General features: G+C 48.9%; 5 protein-coding genes across 5 annotated transcripts; 2 read left to right on the plus strand and 3 right to left on the minus strand.

Moving 5' to 3' along the window:
• Positions 1–833: 833 nt before the first annotated feature.
• On the plus strand, positions 834–2,280 carry LOC135288174 (scale keratin-like). The gene is made up of 2 exons (XM_064401499.1): positions 834–1,115; positions 1,894–2,280. Exon 2 carries the CDS (start codon positions 1,915–1,917, stop codon positions 2,278–2,280), a length of 366 nt encoding a protein of 121 aa, XP_064257569.1. The 5' UTR covers positions 834–1,115; positions 1,894–1,914.
• A 660-nt stretch (positions 2,281–2,940) lies between these two features.
• LOC135288054 (scale keratin-like) lies at positions 2,941–3,699 on the minus strand. The gene is made up of 2 exons (XM_064401339.1): positions 3,291–3,699; positions 2,941–3,188 (listed from the first exon to the last, which is right to left on the minus strand). The coding sequence occupies exons 1-2, from the start codon at positions 3,697–3,699 to the stop codon at positions 2,941–2,943; spliced, it is 657 nt and encodes a 218-aa protein (XP_064257409.1).
• Positions 3,700–6,759: 3,060 nt separating this feature from the next.
• On the plus strand, positions 6,760–7,671 carry LOC135288173 (scale keratin-like). Its single transcript, XM_064401498.1, has 2 exons — positions 6,760–7,024; positions 7,259–7,671. Exons 1-2 carry the CDS (start codon positions 6,760–6,762, stop codon positions 7,669–7,671), a joined length of 678 nt encoding a protein of 225 aa, XP_064257568.1.
• Positions 7,672–8,905: 1,234 nt separating this feature from the next.
• LOC135288175 (feather beta keratin-like) lies at positions 8,906–9,514 on the minus strand. The gene has a single exon (XM_064401500.1). The coding sequence runs from the start codon at positions 9,512–9,514 to the stop codon at positions 9,182–9,184; it is 333 nt and encodes a 110-aa protein (XP_064257570.1). The 3' UTR covers positions 8,906–9,181.
• A 5,073-nt stretch (positions 9,515–14,587) lies between these two features.
• On the minus strand, positions 14,588–15,099 carry LOC135288312 (feather keratin 4-like). The gene has a single exon (XM_064401671.1). The coding sequence runs from the start codon at positions 15,097–15,099 to the stop codon at positions 14,749–14,751; it is 351 nt and encodes a 116-aa protein (XP_064257741.1). The 3' UTR covers positions 14,588–14,748.
• Between the last annotated feature and the right edge of the window lie 1,496 nt (positions 15,100–16,595).

A 16,595-nucleotide genomic window follows, 5' to 3' on the forward strand; every position in this document is an offset into this window, starting at 1 on the left:
CAAAGGTGGAATCTTAAACTCATAGAGGATTCAACCACAGATATGGACAGGATTTTTTTTTTAAAGAAGGAAAAGAAGAGCTGCATTAGTTATTAACCCTTGACTTCCAATGGCACAAATAATGATTTAATTAAAGTAATGGCAGGCAACACCTTGTTTCCTGCACATTAAATCAGCTGGGGTTGTGTAAGAGTGAAATGTCTAAATCACTCATGTCGTACAACACTGAACATTAGCTGGGTTGAACAGCAGATAATGAATGTTTGTGAAATCATTACAAAGTATTTTTCTCAAGAAGGACTGGAACACTCTTGATAAGAAATTGCACCCATGACATTAAAGAAGCACCTTGATCTGCCTCTTTGGTTTTTTCCTCAAAATTGGAATCACAGGACTTTATATGGGAACATTCAGCACCACCAACCCTTTTAAAACTGAATTTCATTTTCCACTAAAATCTTTTTAGTTAAACAAAGTGATTTTTATGTGGGATTGATCCCAAACCTTCTTCTCAATGGAAAATTATTGGGGAATTGCTGAGTGCACTGGATGATCTCAGCAGATATTCATGACCCCGTAAATCCATCTCAGACAAACAAGGTCTCTTTAATTAGGGCTGGAAACACATTTATTCCTGTGTAGTTCTGGAATAAGCTGGTTTCTGCTTCTAATTAATTTATCAGATAATTTTAAAGGCTGTTAAGGAAAAATGTCCATGTCAGCCAAAGATGAGTCTTACAAAATCTTGGAGCAGACAAGCTCATGACAAGGTTGTAAAGGAAGAAGCAACATGTGGAGTCAGCTTAATGAACATGGTAATTCCAGTGAGGTCACTCTAATAATACCAGGAGTTGCCAGCACCAATTAAGACCCAAGATTAAAGAAATCAAGATGGTGAAACTCAGACATCACACGATAGGAGAATGTGAATTAAATCAGAACTGCCACAAACTCCACACTTTTGTGACTCAAAGCTGGTAAACAATTTATTTCAGGCAGAACCCCCACTCCAAGCAAGATTCCAAGCCCTCAGGAATGTTGGGATCCTCTATATAAGCTCCAGTGCCTGGGTCCATCCAGACACTTCTCACAGATCATTCACCTTGTGGAGATAAGTGAGTATGAATTTTAAATTTCTTTCTATTTATTTAATCAAAGCCTGTATCAGAGCAGCTGTAGAAGATTCCTTTAGGAATACTGATATTTAGAACAGCTTAACATTGTTTCTGTCTGGAATTACTCTTAATGAAACCAGTGGCAAATGTGGGATTTGGGAGTCCCCAAATCTTTGGGAGTCCCCAGATCTTCCTAACTTCCCAACTTCAGGGAAGTTCATGGGAGATGGGACTGGGGTTCTTATATTGCTCTTCAGGGCAGGCATTTCCAAAAGCTGAACAACACAACCATGTGGGGCCAGAACAAAGATCAGTCTCTGGGGAAGGATTTACATAGGCAGGAATTTTTTGATCAAGGTGCCCAGTGGGTGTTCACCATGACAGTCAAGGCTGAACATAAACCACAACACAGTGATTTCACTCATGTTGAAAATCTCTCTCATCAACTTCTGAGTTTTTATAGTTTTTATGCCTCTATGTGTTGCAAACCAGCACTGAGCCCAGCAAGATGTCCTGCTATGACCCCTTGGCTGTGACACAAGGATCCAGGCTGGGCACAGGGACTTGGTCAGGGATTGTGAGGTCTGGGGGTGTGGGGGTCAGGGCTCTGAGGGGGCTGCACAGCACAGGGACAGAGCTGGGCAGGGTGGGCAACGTGGTTTGGCTTTGGTTGCCGTTGGCCACGCAAAGACTTCATCAGGCCTGGGGGAACAAGCCACTGCTGAACTGGGAGATCCCGTGTATGTTTTAACCCTTCTTTTTCCAAATTCTCTTTCAGCCTCATCTCTCTCACGCCAAAATGTCCTGCTACGACCTGTGCCCCCCCAGAACCAGCGTGGCTGTGCCCCAGCCCATCGCTGAGAGCTGCAACGAGCTGTGCGCCCGCCAGTGCCCCGACTCCTCTGCCTTCATCCAGCCACCACCTGTGGTGGTCACCTTCCCCGGCCCCATCCTCAGCTCCTTCCCCCAGCAGGCCGTGGTGGGCTCCTCCGGAGCACCGGCCTTTGGCGGCTCCCTGGGGCTGGGCGGCCTCTACGGCGCCGGCGCCACCCAGGCCTCGGGGGGCCTCTGCACCTTTGGCAGAGCCTACGCTGCTCCCGCCTGCAGCCCTTGCGTCCTGCCCCGCTACAGCAAGAAGCTCTGGGACACCTGCGGGCCCTGCTAGAGCCACCACCAACAGCCCCAAACCCCTGTGGCTGCCTCAGCCCGGCATGGAGAAGTTGAGCTCTGCACAAGCTGCCCTGGCCTCCTGCAGCTCGTGACACCCGGCCTGCCTGGGGCCTGCCCACTGTCCCTCTCCTTGCCTTTCCTGCCCTTCATGGTACAATAAAGTTTTCCTGCATCCGACTCCTGTCTCTTTGCCTCCTTTTCCCAAATGACACAGACCCAAGGGCCTTGGCCAAATGAGGAACTCCAGGCATCTCCTCCCAGCACAAAAGGGAATATCCCCCCAGAGGAAAACAAGCACAAATGAAAACCAGAGAGACTCTTGTGCAACACCAACAGGGATTTAATGTCAGAGAGAAAAGCAGCAGCCGAGGGCCAGGAATCCAGGTGACACCAGGGGCAGCAGGGAATGCAGGACTCGTGTGCTGGGAGCAGGGACTTGCTCAGGACCAGGATAAGCCAGGGATTGAGCGGTCTGGGCACAGAGTGAGGATGGAGGGCTCAGGGTATCCCGAAGGGATGGAGGGCTCAGGGCACACCCAGGGCTGCTGGGCACATTCAGCTGCCGCTGCCAGCAGCTCCTGCCCGGTGTGCCCATGGCCCAGCCTGGCCTCCAGGGCTGGCACTGCCTCTGGGGGCCGGCACTGCCAGGGGGGCTTTAGAAAACCCCACAGCTCCCGCGGCGGGACCTGCCCCATCTCTGGGAGCCAGGCAGGGAATAGCCCAGGCCCCGCGAGGAGAAGCCGGAGCTGTAGGACCTCCCGCAATTGCCAAAGGAGCCCCCATAGCCCCCAAGGGAACCCCCATAGCCCCCGAGGGAGCCCCCATAGCCCCCGAGGGAGCCCCCATAGCCACTGTCACCTCCATAACCCAGGGAGCTGCCATATCCAAGGGAGCCCCCATAGCCTGAGAAACCCCCATAGCCCTGGGAGCCCCCATAGCCTCCACAGCTTCCCAGGCCAAAGGAGCTCCTATAACCACGGGAGCCCCCATAGCCCCCGAGGGAGCCCCCATAGCCTGAGAAACCCCCATAGCCCCGGGAGCTCCCATAGCCAGAGGAGCCCCCGTAGCCCAGGGAGCCCCCATAACCTCCAGACCCAAAGGAGCCCCCATAGCCAGAGGAGCTCCCCAAGGCCAGGGAGCCCCCATAACCCCCAGATCCTCCCAGCCCAAAGGAGCCCCCATAGCCCTGGAAGCTGCGGGAACTGAAGGAACGCTCCGGCCAGGCTGGGCCCGACGATCCCACAACGCTCTCCTGAGGGAAGGTGCTGAGCACGGGGCCAGGGATGGTCACCACCACCGGCGGGGGCAGGATCAGGGCTCTGGAGTCGGGGCACTGCTGCACACACGGCTCGTTGGTGCTCTCAGCGATGGGCTGGGGGCAGCTCACGCCGCAGGACTCGCTGGAGTAGGACATCCTTCTGTGCTGGGAGGCTGCAATGAACAGCAGGGGAAAGGTTTCAGATCCAGAAATTTCCACCTGACTCTGCCTGTGCTTTGCCATAGAAAATGTGAGAGCCCAGAGTTTGTTGCTTTCCAAGTCTGACTACAAAAATCACATTCTAGATTCTGGTTGCTGTCATAAGGTCTCCGAGAAGTTGCACACAGATGAAAACATCTGGTGTCATCTCTGGTGACGCTTCTTACACTGTGACAAAAATCTGGTTTTATCTCTTTATAAATTGATTAAGACTAGGTGAAATCTAGCAATGTATGTATAGGAAGTTAAGAAGTGTCAGATACAAAGCAGCAATTTTTGTAGTTTCATATCCTTTCCCAAGTAGCCCTCAGCTTCCAAACCAGAACATTTACCCTTATATTCCCACAAGGTGGGAATGATCACTCAGATATTTTTAAATTTTACAGTCACACATTGTACCTAAAATCCTGGAAATGGGTATTCCAAGTGGCGTGGTGAAAATTCACATTTTATTCTACAACAGCCTTCTGAGACCCACAGTTTTTACATCTGCCAATCCATAACATCAAAGAATTGGATGGGGAAAAAAAAGGATAGAGAAGGATAGAGGAGCTGAAATCGGACTTACCTTGTTCACCAAGGTGAATAACTCAGGAGATGTGGATGGAGAAGCTCGGAGTGGTGGCAGCTTTTATACATTTCCCAAAGTGCTTACAAGGACAAAACGCCCTCCGTGCCTCCGATCCCACACAAAACAACCCTCACATGGAGGGATTTAATTCTGCTGGCTTTGCACTGCCACTCCCCACACACAAATATGGGCGTGAGGCCATGTCAAGACAGACTTTAGGGCATCGAGCTGGTGAATGATGAGGTAATAATCTCCATCACGAGAGCTGTCTTTGCATTCGATGAGTTCAGATTAATTAACTTCGTCTTTTAAAATTTAAGTGAATCCCTTGAAAATCTATGAGAGACACACAAAGAGAGGGAGACGGGTATCAAAAATGAAGAAAATATCAATTATCTCCAAATGCTTTAGAAACATGAGGAGTTTTAAGATCTGTGTTTGCAGCTCAAATACCATTAATTACTCAACAATCCCAAGATGGGCTCCATTGCTCCATTCCCTACTAGCTTTGGAATGTCACGGAGGCAGTGACGCTTCAGGGATGTTCCAGATCCTTCCAGGACCATGAGGGGCTTTGTGAACGCCCACAGGAAATCAATATTTGGTGCGTTAGACATGAACACAGAAATGTCAGCACCCAAAACTGGGGCAGGAGCATCAGTTCAGAGACACGTGAGCTGAGGGCTCTGCGTCATGAGGCACAATTTCATGGACAAAATATTTACAGGTGAGACTCCAAGAGTCAAGATTTTAGAACATCAATTTGAGACCCCTTTTGTGCAGAACATTGATAGTTAGTTAATTATCTGCAGATTCAGATAATTTGCAATCAGGCTTTTATTTCTCCCCTAAAATTTAAGATATTTCAGCTGCCTCATAAATTAAGAAGAAGCTGCACTCAATACGGCAGGTGATGTACTTGTCATAGTCATTCCAAACACGTTAATAGTAAATAAAATAAAGAATTTGAGCCCATGAATGAAAATTAAATCAGTGCCAGCACTGAAATTATTAATCAGATGTTGATTAAGGAATCAAGAGGAGTGACATTGATTGATATTTTTAAATGATGTTGTTTCATAACAAGGGAGCTCCTAACTTCAGAATAAATCCTCGTAACTCCCAGCCTCCATTTAATAGGATAATAGAAATTGCAAGCACCAACTATTAATGAGTATTTATTATAATAAGTGAGGCAGCTTAAAGTCATTATCCTCCAGTACCTCTCATTATTATCAGCAAATCCTGATGACACTTCACAAGCAGAGCTATTTTACAATTTAGAGGTAATTTATTGCATCTCTTTTGCAATGTCATAAAATTAGAAAACAATTGCAAGAGGAAAGAAGAAAAATAACTACAGGATGTCCCAGACTCAGCCTAATAAAAAATATTTTTATTTTATTACTACTTTATTAAATTCTCACTTTTTTCTGTAGTGGTCAGTATTTGAGGGGGGGAAGAAAATTATGATTTTTACTGTATTTCAAACTGAACTTCTGGGAATTGAGATTTCAAATGAAATCATGAAATGTTTGGAATTAGCTTTAAGCTGAGGCCTCTTCTGGCTGTACCAATTTCTGCCTCTTTGGGGACAAATTTTATAGATCCTTACTCAGCTACAAGGAGAATTCATGTCCTCTCAGAGCCACAATTTTAGGTCCAGCTGGGCGACCTTCACCTGGTGAAGGTGGCACCACAAAGGACTCCATGCCATGGAAGTGTTACCACGACCGTTAAAATATCCCAATTTAACAGGACATTAAAATTGGACTGAAGCAGGACTGGCTTTAATTGATGACTCCATGCCCACACTTCAGCCCCAAATTCCCCAAATCCCCTCGGATCACACTCAGAGGGAGCTGATTGCCATCAGCAGTTGTGTCATAGCCACGCGAGTTTGGGAGGGACAGTGCTGAGGTGACAGAATGGAAGCACCCACTGTGGCGTTGGTTTTGTAATAAACAAGGATGGGAGGCTCAGAGGGTGGCTTTGAGGAGGATATAAAAGCTCACATCACCTACAGCCCTTCATCCACTGCTCCTGTTCCCGTTCCTGCAGCGAACAAGGTAAGTGGTGTCACTCATCTCCATGAAGTCTGAATTACTGCACAAAGTCAATGGGCCTTTTTCTCTCTTCCTCTTGGCTTCTTTCTTGCTGGTCTTACACCTTTGACTGAATCTTTGCCACAGGTTACTACAAGTTTGTTTAATTTAGCCAGCACAGATTTTCTCTTGCAAGGATGATCATGGTGAGGGGAAGGTTAAAGGTGGAGATGATACAATAATGAGATTTCTTTGATATCACCTTTGAATTTATCTGTTTCCTTCTGATATTTCAGACACAGAGTTTTATTTTGATTTTTCTCAGCCAGTTTAGCCTTGAAGTTCTTTCTGCTGTTCATTGCAGCCTTCCAGAACAGAAGGATGTCCTACTCCAGCGAGTCCTGCGGCGTGAGCTGCCCCCAGCCCATCGCTGAGAGCACCAACGAGCCGTGTGTGCAGCAGTGCCCCGACTCCAGAGCCCTGATCCAGCCCCCGCCAGTGGTGGTGACCATCCCTGGCCCCGTGCTCAGCACCTTCCCTCAGGAGAGCGTTGTGGGATCATCGGGCCCAGCCTGGCCGGAGCGTTCCTTCAGTTCCCGCAGCTTCCAGGGCTATGGGGGCTCCTTTGGGCTGGGAGGATCTGGGGGTTATGGGGGCTCCCTGGCCTTGGGGAGCTCCTCTGGCTATGGGGGCTCCTTTGGGTCTGGAGGTTATGGGAGTTCCCGGGGGAATTGGGGCTCCTTTGGATGGGGACCTTTTGGAGGTTCCCAGAGTTATGGGGGTTCCTTTGGGTTGGGGGGCTCCCGTGGTTATAGGACCTCCTTTGGGCTGGGAAGCTGTGGGGGCTATGGGGGCTCCCAGGGCTATGGGGGTTTCTCAGGCTATGGGGGCTCCCTTGGATATGGGGGCTCCCGTGGTTATGGGAGTTTCTCAGGCTATGGGAGCTCCCTCGGGGGCTATGGGGGCTCCTTTGGCTTAGGAAGCTGTGGGGGCTATGGGGGTTCCCAGGGCTATGGGGGCTCCCAGGGCTATGGGGGTTTCTCAGGCTATGGGGGATCCCTTGGATATGGCAGTTCCCTGGGTTATGGAGGTGACAGTGGCTATGGAGGCTCCCTCGGGGGCTATGGGGGCTCCTTCGGGGGCTATGGGGGTTCCCTTGGGGGCTATGGGGGCTCCTTTGGCAATTGCGGGAGGTCCTACAGCTCCGGCTTCTCCTCGCGGGGCCTGGGCTATTCCCTGCCTGGCTCCCAGAGATGGGGCAGGTCCCGCCGCGGGAGCTGTGGGGTTTTCTAAAGCCCCCCTGGCAGTGCCGGCCCCCAGAGGCAGTGCCAGCCCTGGAGGCCAGGCTGGGCCATGGGCACACCGGGCAGGAGCTGCTGGCAGCGGCAGCTGAATGTGCCCAGCAGCCCTGGGTGTGCCCTGAGCCCTCCATCCCCTTGGGGTACCCTAAGCCCTCCATCCCCTCAGGATTCCCTGAGCCCTCCATCCCCACTCTGTGCCCAGACCCCTCCATCCCTGGCTTATCCTGGTCCTGAGCGAGTCCCTGCTCCCAGCACACGAGTCCTGCATCCCTGCTGCCCCTGGTGTCACCTGGATTCCCTGCCCTCGGCTGTTGCTTTTCTCTCTGACATTAAAAGCCTGTTGGTGTTGCACAAGAGTCTCTCTGGTTTTCATTTGTGTTTTATTTTTTCCTCCGGGAGCAGAACTCCCCAGCGTGCTGAGGGCTCCTTATCTCAGGATCTGCCCTGCTCCCCGTGTTTAAAATGTGGAATGGGAGTTTAATTGGGGTACTTAACATGATGTTGAGGAATGTTTGTTTAGCAATTTGCCCGTCAGTAACTTCCCCGAGGTTCTGAGTAATTGTTCTTGCTCTGAGGATTCCTGATGACACCCGAAAGGCCCCTCAATCACCACATCGTTTAGCAAACAATTAAGACATAATCGCCGCCTTTCTAAGCTAGCAGGACGACAAGGGAAGGACGAGACCTAAGTTTTCATTTTGTTTGTTGGGTTTTGAAAATTCTGCCTGGGTTTGTTGAGCCTGAGGAAGATTCGGGGTGACCTGATTTCACATTTCAGTGTCTGAACGAGCTGACAAGAAATACGGGGAGAAATCCTTTCCAAATGTCTGGAGGGACAGGACAAGGGGGAATGGGTTCTAATTTATGGAGAGGAGGTTCAGATGGAATTCTGGGAATAAATTAAATAAAGTTCTGTCTGTAAAGCTGCTTTGGCTTTCCCACCTCTTTCCCCCCATTTGTTCCTAGCCAGGGGTGATTATTTCATATTGTTCTTCCAGAAATGAGAAAAAAGGGAAAATATTCCCCCCAAAAAATATTACTCATTGTTTATATTTATATAACTCCTCAGTGATTAGTGTGGTAGAACTTAAATGCAGATCTGCTTGGTACTCACAATTTATGCACAGGCAAATTTCTGCCAGAGAAGGCTCCAAAGCAAAAGAGAGAAGGAACATTACAAAACACAAATTGTGATGCGCCATCTATTTAATGAGCAAGAAGTGGAATTTAAAAAAAAATACAGCATAAGAAAGCAAAAGGGTTGAATACAAATTAAAATTCATCACCCATTTCCAGGCAGTGTTTTACAGCTGGACACCCAGCGACAATCGAGTGACATTTTTCACCTCCCTGATTCCACAGAAAGGCATCAAATGGGAAAGGCCAAGCTCCTGCAGCCCCGGGAGCTCAGGGCAAAGCTGCGGGGGTCAGCAAGCGGGTGGGCACGGGCTCAGTCCTGCATCCGATCGCGCTTTCCATCTCCTGCTCATCCCGAGGCTCCCTCAGGGCCCGCAGCGGTTGGAGCGCCGGTAGGACCTCCCGTAGAGCCCCCCCAAACCGGAGTACCCCAAACTGCCGAGCCCCGAGGAGCTGCCCGAGTTGATGGGGACTCCCCCGGCGCTCAGAGCATCCCCGACGGCCGCGGACGCCGAGGATCCCACGGCGGTGTTCTGCGGGAAGGAGCTGAGGATGGGCCCGGGCAGGGTGACCACCACGGGGGATGGCTGGATCACGTAGGTGGAGTCCTGGCACTGCCGGACACAGGGCTCGTTGCAGCTGTTGGCCAGCGGCGTGGGGCCGCAGGACGTGGGGGCACAGAGGTCGTAGCAGGACATGGCTGTGGGGCGTGAGCCTGGAACGCAGGGAGTTCTGGAATACAAGGAGCGAGGTGTAATTAGTCACGTAATTGGGCTGTTGTGGTGATGGACAGCGCGAGGGCTGTGTGGAGAATGGAATGAAGGGTTGGTCTCGGGTTGAAAGGGGATTTCAGTGAAGCTCGGAGCTCTCCACACCACAAAGGGCAGCTCCACCTCCTCCTGAGCGGCTCTGAGCGCTCCTTTCCCACCACACTCCTCCTGCTGCCCTTAAATAAGCGGGGAGGTGAGGGAGCAGGCAGTCAGGAAAGCAAGGAAAAACTGCACCCCGAAAAGGCAAAAATAAAAAAAAAGGGAAAAATTTAAAAAAAAAACCAATTCCTCAGCAAGTACAAATGAGGAGCAGAAATTTTACCATGAGGGTCGTGAGGCCTTGGCGCAGGTGGCTTTGAGCCAGGGAGTCCAGGGAATCTCTGTCTGGAGACATTCAGACCCTCGTGCTCAAGAGTCTCCCTCTCCAGAGTTGTTCCAAACCCACTTGGAGGCTTTCCTGCATCACCTGGCCCGGGAGATCTCCAGAGGTCCCTTCCAACCCCGAATATTTTGTGATTCCATCCCGAGAGCCAAAAGCTTTGCACCAATTCCCCACAGCTGCTGAACAACACTCAGGCAGAGCCTGGGGCTTCTTGGATCAGAAAGATTTGGGTGAAAAATCCGGGTTCAGCACAGGAACGACCTCCACCCTTCACAGAATGTCCCTCCCTGGAGAAAAAGCTGCTTTGAGGTCTCCCCAGCTATTTTAAAGAGCGCAAACCTCGGGTTGTTACAGACAAACAGCAGAAAAATAAAACACAAAGACAGCAACAATCCACAGAAAATGGGAAGCAGATCAAGACTTACCCTATTCTCCAAGGAGAAGAAAGCAGGAATGGTTGTAGCTTCTCCGACCGGGCTGGTTTTATACCCTGGCCCGGAGAGCCCGAGGACCTGGGACAAAAATTGTGCTTGTAGCTCATTAGCAGCCAATTGCTAACGATTCCTCATATGCAAAATACCCCTGGCTGGGGATTTACTTTTCCTCTCTGTTTGTGTTTCTTGCCTGGATTTATTTCCTCCCTATAATGTATGCATTCCTCCGGAGAGGTTTCTTTTATCCTCAAATCTTACGAGCCCGGTTAATTCCTGATCAGAGGCTGATTCATCTGGGTTACTCAGGAAATTGTTTTGCATCCTAAGGAATCATGACACCGATGAATGAAACCATCAGAAAAGGTGCAGTGACCTTCCCTGTGAAATCCCTTTCCCTCTGCATGGAGGGCGCAAGTTTTTGGCACACCTCACTCTGAGAAGGGCAGAAATTCCTATTTCTGCCTCACCAAAATAAAGGAAATAAAATCGTTAGAAAGTGTTTAGAGCTGATTAAACTCCCCCACTCTCAAAGGTACTGGGAATGGATTATTTGAGGGAACAGATTTTATTTTCATGACTCAGCAGAGAGCATGAAAGAGGATCAGCATCTGATCTATTCCTTTATTGTTAAACCACCACACTCCCATGATGGAATCTGAGACACAATTTGGGGAGTGAGTGTCCAACTCCTTCATTACAGGAGTCTCCAGGCTGGGTTTTCTCCCTACATCAAACCAGGACAGCGATTGAGGTCAGCTGGAGGATGCCTGGGAATTTGGGGCTGTTCAAAGCCTTGCCCAAGCTCATCTTTGGGGTCATCAAAGACGCCAAACCCTTTTACATCTGTCACTAAATTATTACTTTCCCCTGCTGGGCTTTGCACCATTATGCAAAATTGTTCCCCAAATTAATAGCAGTTATTTAGAGATGTTTGTAATGTTCCTGTTCCTTTTTTCCTTCTTTGAAAGCCAATTCTGGCTTTCACTTTGCACGTCTCAAAGATCACCTCAGCGTGCAGCAATTCCAGTTCCTTTTCAAAGGCAATTTCCAGATTAAAAAGTAATCGCAGACAATGCAGGAGCAGACTGGAGGGCAGGGCCGAGCATTCCAACCTCTCGTGGTGTTTAATCTCCGAGGCAGAGACAGGCAAATCAGCCCCTCACTGCGAGTATCTTCCCCAACATCTCCTGGGAAATAAATGCTGGTTGGAGACTTCTGAAGAGCAGAAGTCTTCAAAGTTCCCCAAACATTTCCCTGGACCACTCAGACATGCAAATGGGGGACGATCAGCAAATGGGTAGGGACAGACTCTTTGAACATGACCAGGGGTTCAAAGGGGTGGCCAAGATTCCTGATGGATTCCAAAAACTTCCCCACCAGCTCAAATCCTTCCACTTTGTCCTTGAAACACAAATCAGAATTTGCATCCACTCAATTCCAGCTGTGAGTCATTGGATGTCCCCAGTTTGGGATGACCCAAAATGATGACACGATGGATGGAAACTCTCCTGTCCCTCCAGATTGACCAGACCTTCCCAAAGTTCTCACTGCACGCACAGAAATGTTAAAAAATTGGTTTTCTAGAGAAGCTGTGGCTGCCTCATCCCTGGAAGTGTCCAAGGCCGGGTTGGACACAGCTTGGAGCACCCTGGGGTAGTGGAAGGTGTCCCTGCCCATGGTTTAGATGATTTTTAAGGCCCCTTTCTGCCCAAACCATTCCATGATTCCCTGACTTTCCTTTATAACAATAATTATCTATTGACTCTAAGAGCAGCTTGTGGTTTGAAAGCCAACCCATCCAAAGCTACAGAGAAGATAAAAAGAGCCCAAATTCCACTTCTGAAGGTGATCCTAAGTCCAGCTTGTCTGGCTGGCTCAAACTTCTCCTCCCAGGAGCTGAAAGCTTTGGAATGTTGCTCATGGGAAGATTACAAGGAGCAGCGATCTGAAATCTCCTGGGCCCTTATCATGGCCAGAATTGTGCACTCAGAACTCCAATTAAAACCCGCTGCCACACCAGGGGCTGCTCCCAGGTGTGTGCCCAAAATGCCAGAAGTCCTAAACAAATGGGATTTTGACTCATCCCCACTTTGGGAGGTGGAGTTGGTGCAATGGAGTGGGGAATATTTAATGGATGCAAAGCAGGGAGATGAAAGCGGCCTCACGGGTCGTGGGTTTCATCCGTGGCCAGGATAAACCATAATGAACATAAACAGTCAACAAACCAATTTCCCTGCTGGGAACCCGGCCAAATGCAAAGCAAACCCACAGCTCCTGCGGGGACTGGGTAAGAAAAGGTGCAGGAATGTCTGGGATCCTCCAGGCAGCCCCAGAAAGCCATAAAAGCTCTCCAGAGCCTTCCTGCCTCTTCCCTTTTCCCTGTAAACCCAGGAGATGCTGCAGCTCTGCAGAATTTGGTGCTGAAAGGGATTTTCACTGACAACAAATATTTCTGAAAAAAAAAGGTATTTTTTTATTTCTGTGGGACCAAGTTGTTGCAGGTCTTCAGGAGAAATCCTTCCCTGTGGAAAATATTCTAACACGATATTCCTACTCATTTTCTGCAACAGTGAATAAATTACTTTCTAACTGACTGCAAACTCACCCAGATTTCCCTTTTTTTCCTCAGAATTGTGCTTTACTGGTTGCCATACCAAGTTTTAACCCAAAAAGGCCATTTGGGACAGGAATGAAAGGGGGAAGTGGTGCTTGAGGGTCATCTTTTATTTTATTTCAAAAAGTTTGACCATCCTGATGGGATTTCTGGGTGCTTAGAGGAAACACCCCAACTTTGAGGGGAGTTTTTTTGCAATCTGGGAAAAGATTTGGTTCAATTAATGAAAAGGTAGTTGCAAGGGTATGGAAATTAATTTTGTCATGAGAAATATCCACCTGAACCTGTCCAAGGCACTTTCTCAGCAGTGTCTCAGTCATAACCCTTTGGAGTCATTGGACTTTTTGGAATTCATCACCTTTGATCAGGGAATAGCTTCAGTTGAGATGGCAAAAAATATTAAATTAAACATTTAATCCAGACCTGTAAGCTCCTCCTGTAATAGAACATCAAACTGCCAGCTTTCCACTGTCTTCTGGTGTTTATTAAAAAAACCTCCTCCTTAAAATTATTAATTCTTTCATTTACCTCCTTTAATTTCATTCCACTAATGACTGCAGTCGGCAGAACCTCATCAGCATCTTTAATTACAGTTCAGCCTCATTCTGGACAGGCAGACAAAGACTCCAAATGAAACTTTTCAGAGATATCAGTAATTTTATGGGCTGACAGGAGGTTGACTCATCCGGAGCCTTTAGGGGAAGCTTTCCAAACCTTCTTCCTTCAGGGTGTCTAAGCAGAACCTTTGTCCCAATCCAGGAGGAACAAAGCAGCACCTGATAAAGCCCAGCTCTGGCTTAAAACACCCTAAGAGAGGGCTGGAACTAAAAATTCTTTAAATTTTAGTCCTTTAATCTCTCTGTCCCAGACTTGCTTCCCAACCCAGCAAATTCCAAAGGGAAAAACCCTCCCCATCCTTCTGTGCCTCCCCTCCCAGACTCACCAGGCGCTGAGCTCAGCTGCCAGGAGATGCTGCACCCAAAAAAAGGATGCCCCAATTGCTGCTTCTCTTCCTCCACAGGAACCTCAGCTGAGCTCCCTTCTTTTAAAAGGCTTTTCCCAAGTATCACATCTTTAAAAATTCCCTGTTTAGGTCCCAGCAGAAGGCACCCATTTCAGGGTCCCTTTCTGCCTTTAATAAGGGGTCTCAGGTTCGGTTTTAAAAGTTTTCCACCACTAGAATCTGACTCGTTCTCCTTTGAAATTATTTGCGTGGTGTTTTCTGGAAGTGGGGACTTCCAAAGGCACTGGAAAAGGGGCTGGGAGAGCAAAGAAGGCCAGGCAGACTCGGAGGGTGATGCAGCACAAATTTAATGGGTTGAGGAAGGGAAGGAAGCAATGAAAAAGTCAGGAATACATTTCCATGGTTCAGTAAGGACAGAACCCACGCAGACACACTCAGCAAGGGGAAATCTTCCTTCTTCACTGGTGAACGACCTGTGCTAATCCAGCCATGCACAACAATTGCCAACAATTAATATTTTGCCTATTATCAAATACAAAAAAAAACAAAACAAAACAAATAAGCAGGACAAGACATTTGATCAGAAATATGAAGTAAAGCACAACAAAAGACAAGCAAAGGCCTGGTTTGGGGAGATGCCAAACTCCCACAGCTCCTTTAACTCCAGGCTGGGTGTATCTCATGTGGCATCCAAAAACCGCGGCCATAAGCTCAGTCCTGCTCCAGGGATGGGTTGGGGTTCAGCATTCCTGGTCTTCTCCTCCCACCTTAGTAGAAGCCACTGCGGGAGGTGTTGTAGCGCCTGTAGGGCCGGCTGTAGCCACTGCCCAACCCAGGGTAGCCAAAGCCCCCAAGGCCCCCAAAGCTCAAGGAGCTGCCCGAGTTGATGGGGACTCCCCCGGCGCTCAGAACACTCCCAACGGCCGCGGACGCCGAGGATCCCACGGTGGTGTTCTGTGGGAAGGAGCTGAGGATGGGCCCGGGCAGGGTGACCACCACGGGCGAGGGCTGGATGACCACGGTGGAGTCCTGGCACTGCCGGACACAGGGCTCGTTGCAGCTGTTGGCCAGCGGCGTGGGGCCGCAGGACGTGGGGGCACAGAGGTCGTAGCAGGACATGGCTGTGGCCAGAGGGAATTCTGGAATACAGGAGCTGCGTTACACCCACATTTATCAGCAGTTTTCCAGGGATACATTCAGGATTGGGAATTTAGAAGGAAAGATTTTTAGTGCTGCTTGTGTTCTGGCCTTAGGTGAATTCTCTGCTTGGGCTGTGGTGGGACGTGGTCATGCAACTGAACAGGTACGAGAATTCACTCCTGATATTAAAGTGCAGCTGCACAACCTTAAAACTGCCTTGGATCCCAAAACTGAATAAATAACCCATTTAATAAATAACCCATTTAATAAGTAACCCATAGCCACTTAGCTAACGTGGCTAATTAATGAATTTTATAACTCGCCACCAACACAAAACTCCTTCCCTGGTACAAAACCCCTTCCTCCCTCTGAGGAGAAACTGCCGCAACAGGAGCGAGGGAAAAGCTACAAAATCAAGGCAAAAGTTTGCTGGAAAAAGAGAATAAAGAGGTTCAAACTCACCTTACTCACGAAGGCAAAGGAGGGAAGAGAGTGGCTGGGAGAGCCTGGAGTTGCTCAGGTTTTTATACCGAGTTTTGAGTTGCCCAACGACTTGGGCCACTCTTTGTGCAAGAAGTGATTTATGGGCCACGACTGATTACAGGGGTTTTTGCCTCAGTATTTGTGTTTTTTACTGCTTCACTTCCTTATCTTGTGGTTTGTCTATCTGACCACAGGGTGCTTTCATCTTAAAATATTCCGGGCTGGGTTCATTGCTGGGAACACTGCAGGGATTAATTCAATGGGATTTATTCAGCCTTCAAACCCCTTTGGGATCTGCTTGGGGTCATTAAAGGAGATTAGGCCTCATTTGCATAATGCAGCGCCCTCCTCTGAAAGGTAAATCCTGGGGGAATTCACAGAGAATTGCAGGTTTTGGAAGGCAAGCCATGAGTATTTCCAGCTGCTTTCCAGAGGATCTCTGAGGTTGGAGAAGGCCTCCAGGACCATCGAGTCCGAGGTGTTCCCAACCCCAGCCTGGTCACCAGCCCAAGGGCCACTCATTCCTCGGACACCTCTGGGCGTGGAGAGGTTCTCTGGGAAAGAAGAGAGAATTTTTCCATCTAAGAGGCTGCCCAGGGAGGTTTGGCGTCCCAATCCCAGGAACAAGGGGACATTGAGGGATCAATCACAGGTGGGGGTTGGTGATCCTGGAGCTCTTTTCCAACCTCAAATCCATGAGCAGTCCTGAATGCAGGGATTAATCCTGAGGTTCTTGCTCTGCTGGCACATCCACTCCCGAGACATGCAAATCACCTTTAAATTAGGGCTGTCTCTGTGGGGATCTCCTGGGAACTGAAACTCATTTAGCTTGGGCAGAGCTTCCTGAGGACTTCAAAGTTTATCAGTAGCTTTATTGGAGTGCCACCATGCAAATGTCCCATCCTGGGCACATTTCAGATCCCTGACCTAGATCTGAATTCTTGTATTTTATTTAATAAGATGTTATGAAGATTTGGGGGTGCAGGGCAGTA

The sequence above is a fragment of the Passer domesticus genome, chromosome 32, assembly GCF_036417665.1.
Source record: "Passer domesticus isolate bPasDom1 chromosome 32, bPasDom1.hap1, whole genome shotgun sequence".
NCBI classification, from domain to species: domain Eukaryota; kingdom Metazoa; phylum Chordata; class Aves; order Passeriformes; family Passeridae; genus Passer; species Passer domesticus.

Excerpts from the sequence above, each read along its gene's own strand:
- LOC135288175 (XM_064401500.1), bottom strand. The coding sequence starts at position 9,514 with ATGTCCTGCTACGACCTCTGTGCCCCCACGTCCTGCGGCCCCACGCCG.
- LOC135288173 (XM_064401498.1), top strand. The coding sequence starts at position 6,760 with ATGTCCTACTCCAGCGAGTCCTGCGGCGTGAGCTGCCCCCAGCCCATC. Across the intron at positions 7,025-7,258 it reads TGGGCTGGGAGGATCTGGGG|GCTATGGGGGCTCCCTTGGA; the intron begins GTTATGGGGGCT and ends GGGGTTTCTCAG.
- LOC135288174 (XM_064401499.1), top strand. The coding sequence starts at position 1,915 with ATGTCCTGCTACGACCTGTGCCCCCCCAGAACCAGCGTGGCTGTGCCC.
- LOC135288312 (XM_064401671.1), bottom strand. The coding sequence starts at position 15,099 with ATGTCCTGCTACGACCTCTGTGCCCCCACGTCCTGCGGCCCCACGCCG.
- LOC135288054 (XM_064401339.1), bottom strand. The coding sequence starts at position 3,699 with ATGTCCTACTCCAGCGAGTCCTGCGGCGTGAGCTGCCCCCAGCCCATC. Across the intron at positions 3,189-3,290 it reads GGGTTTCTCAGGCTATGGGG|GCTATGGGGGCTCCCTTGGA; the intron begins GCTCCCTCGGGG and ends GGGGTTTCTCAG.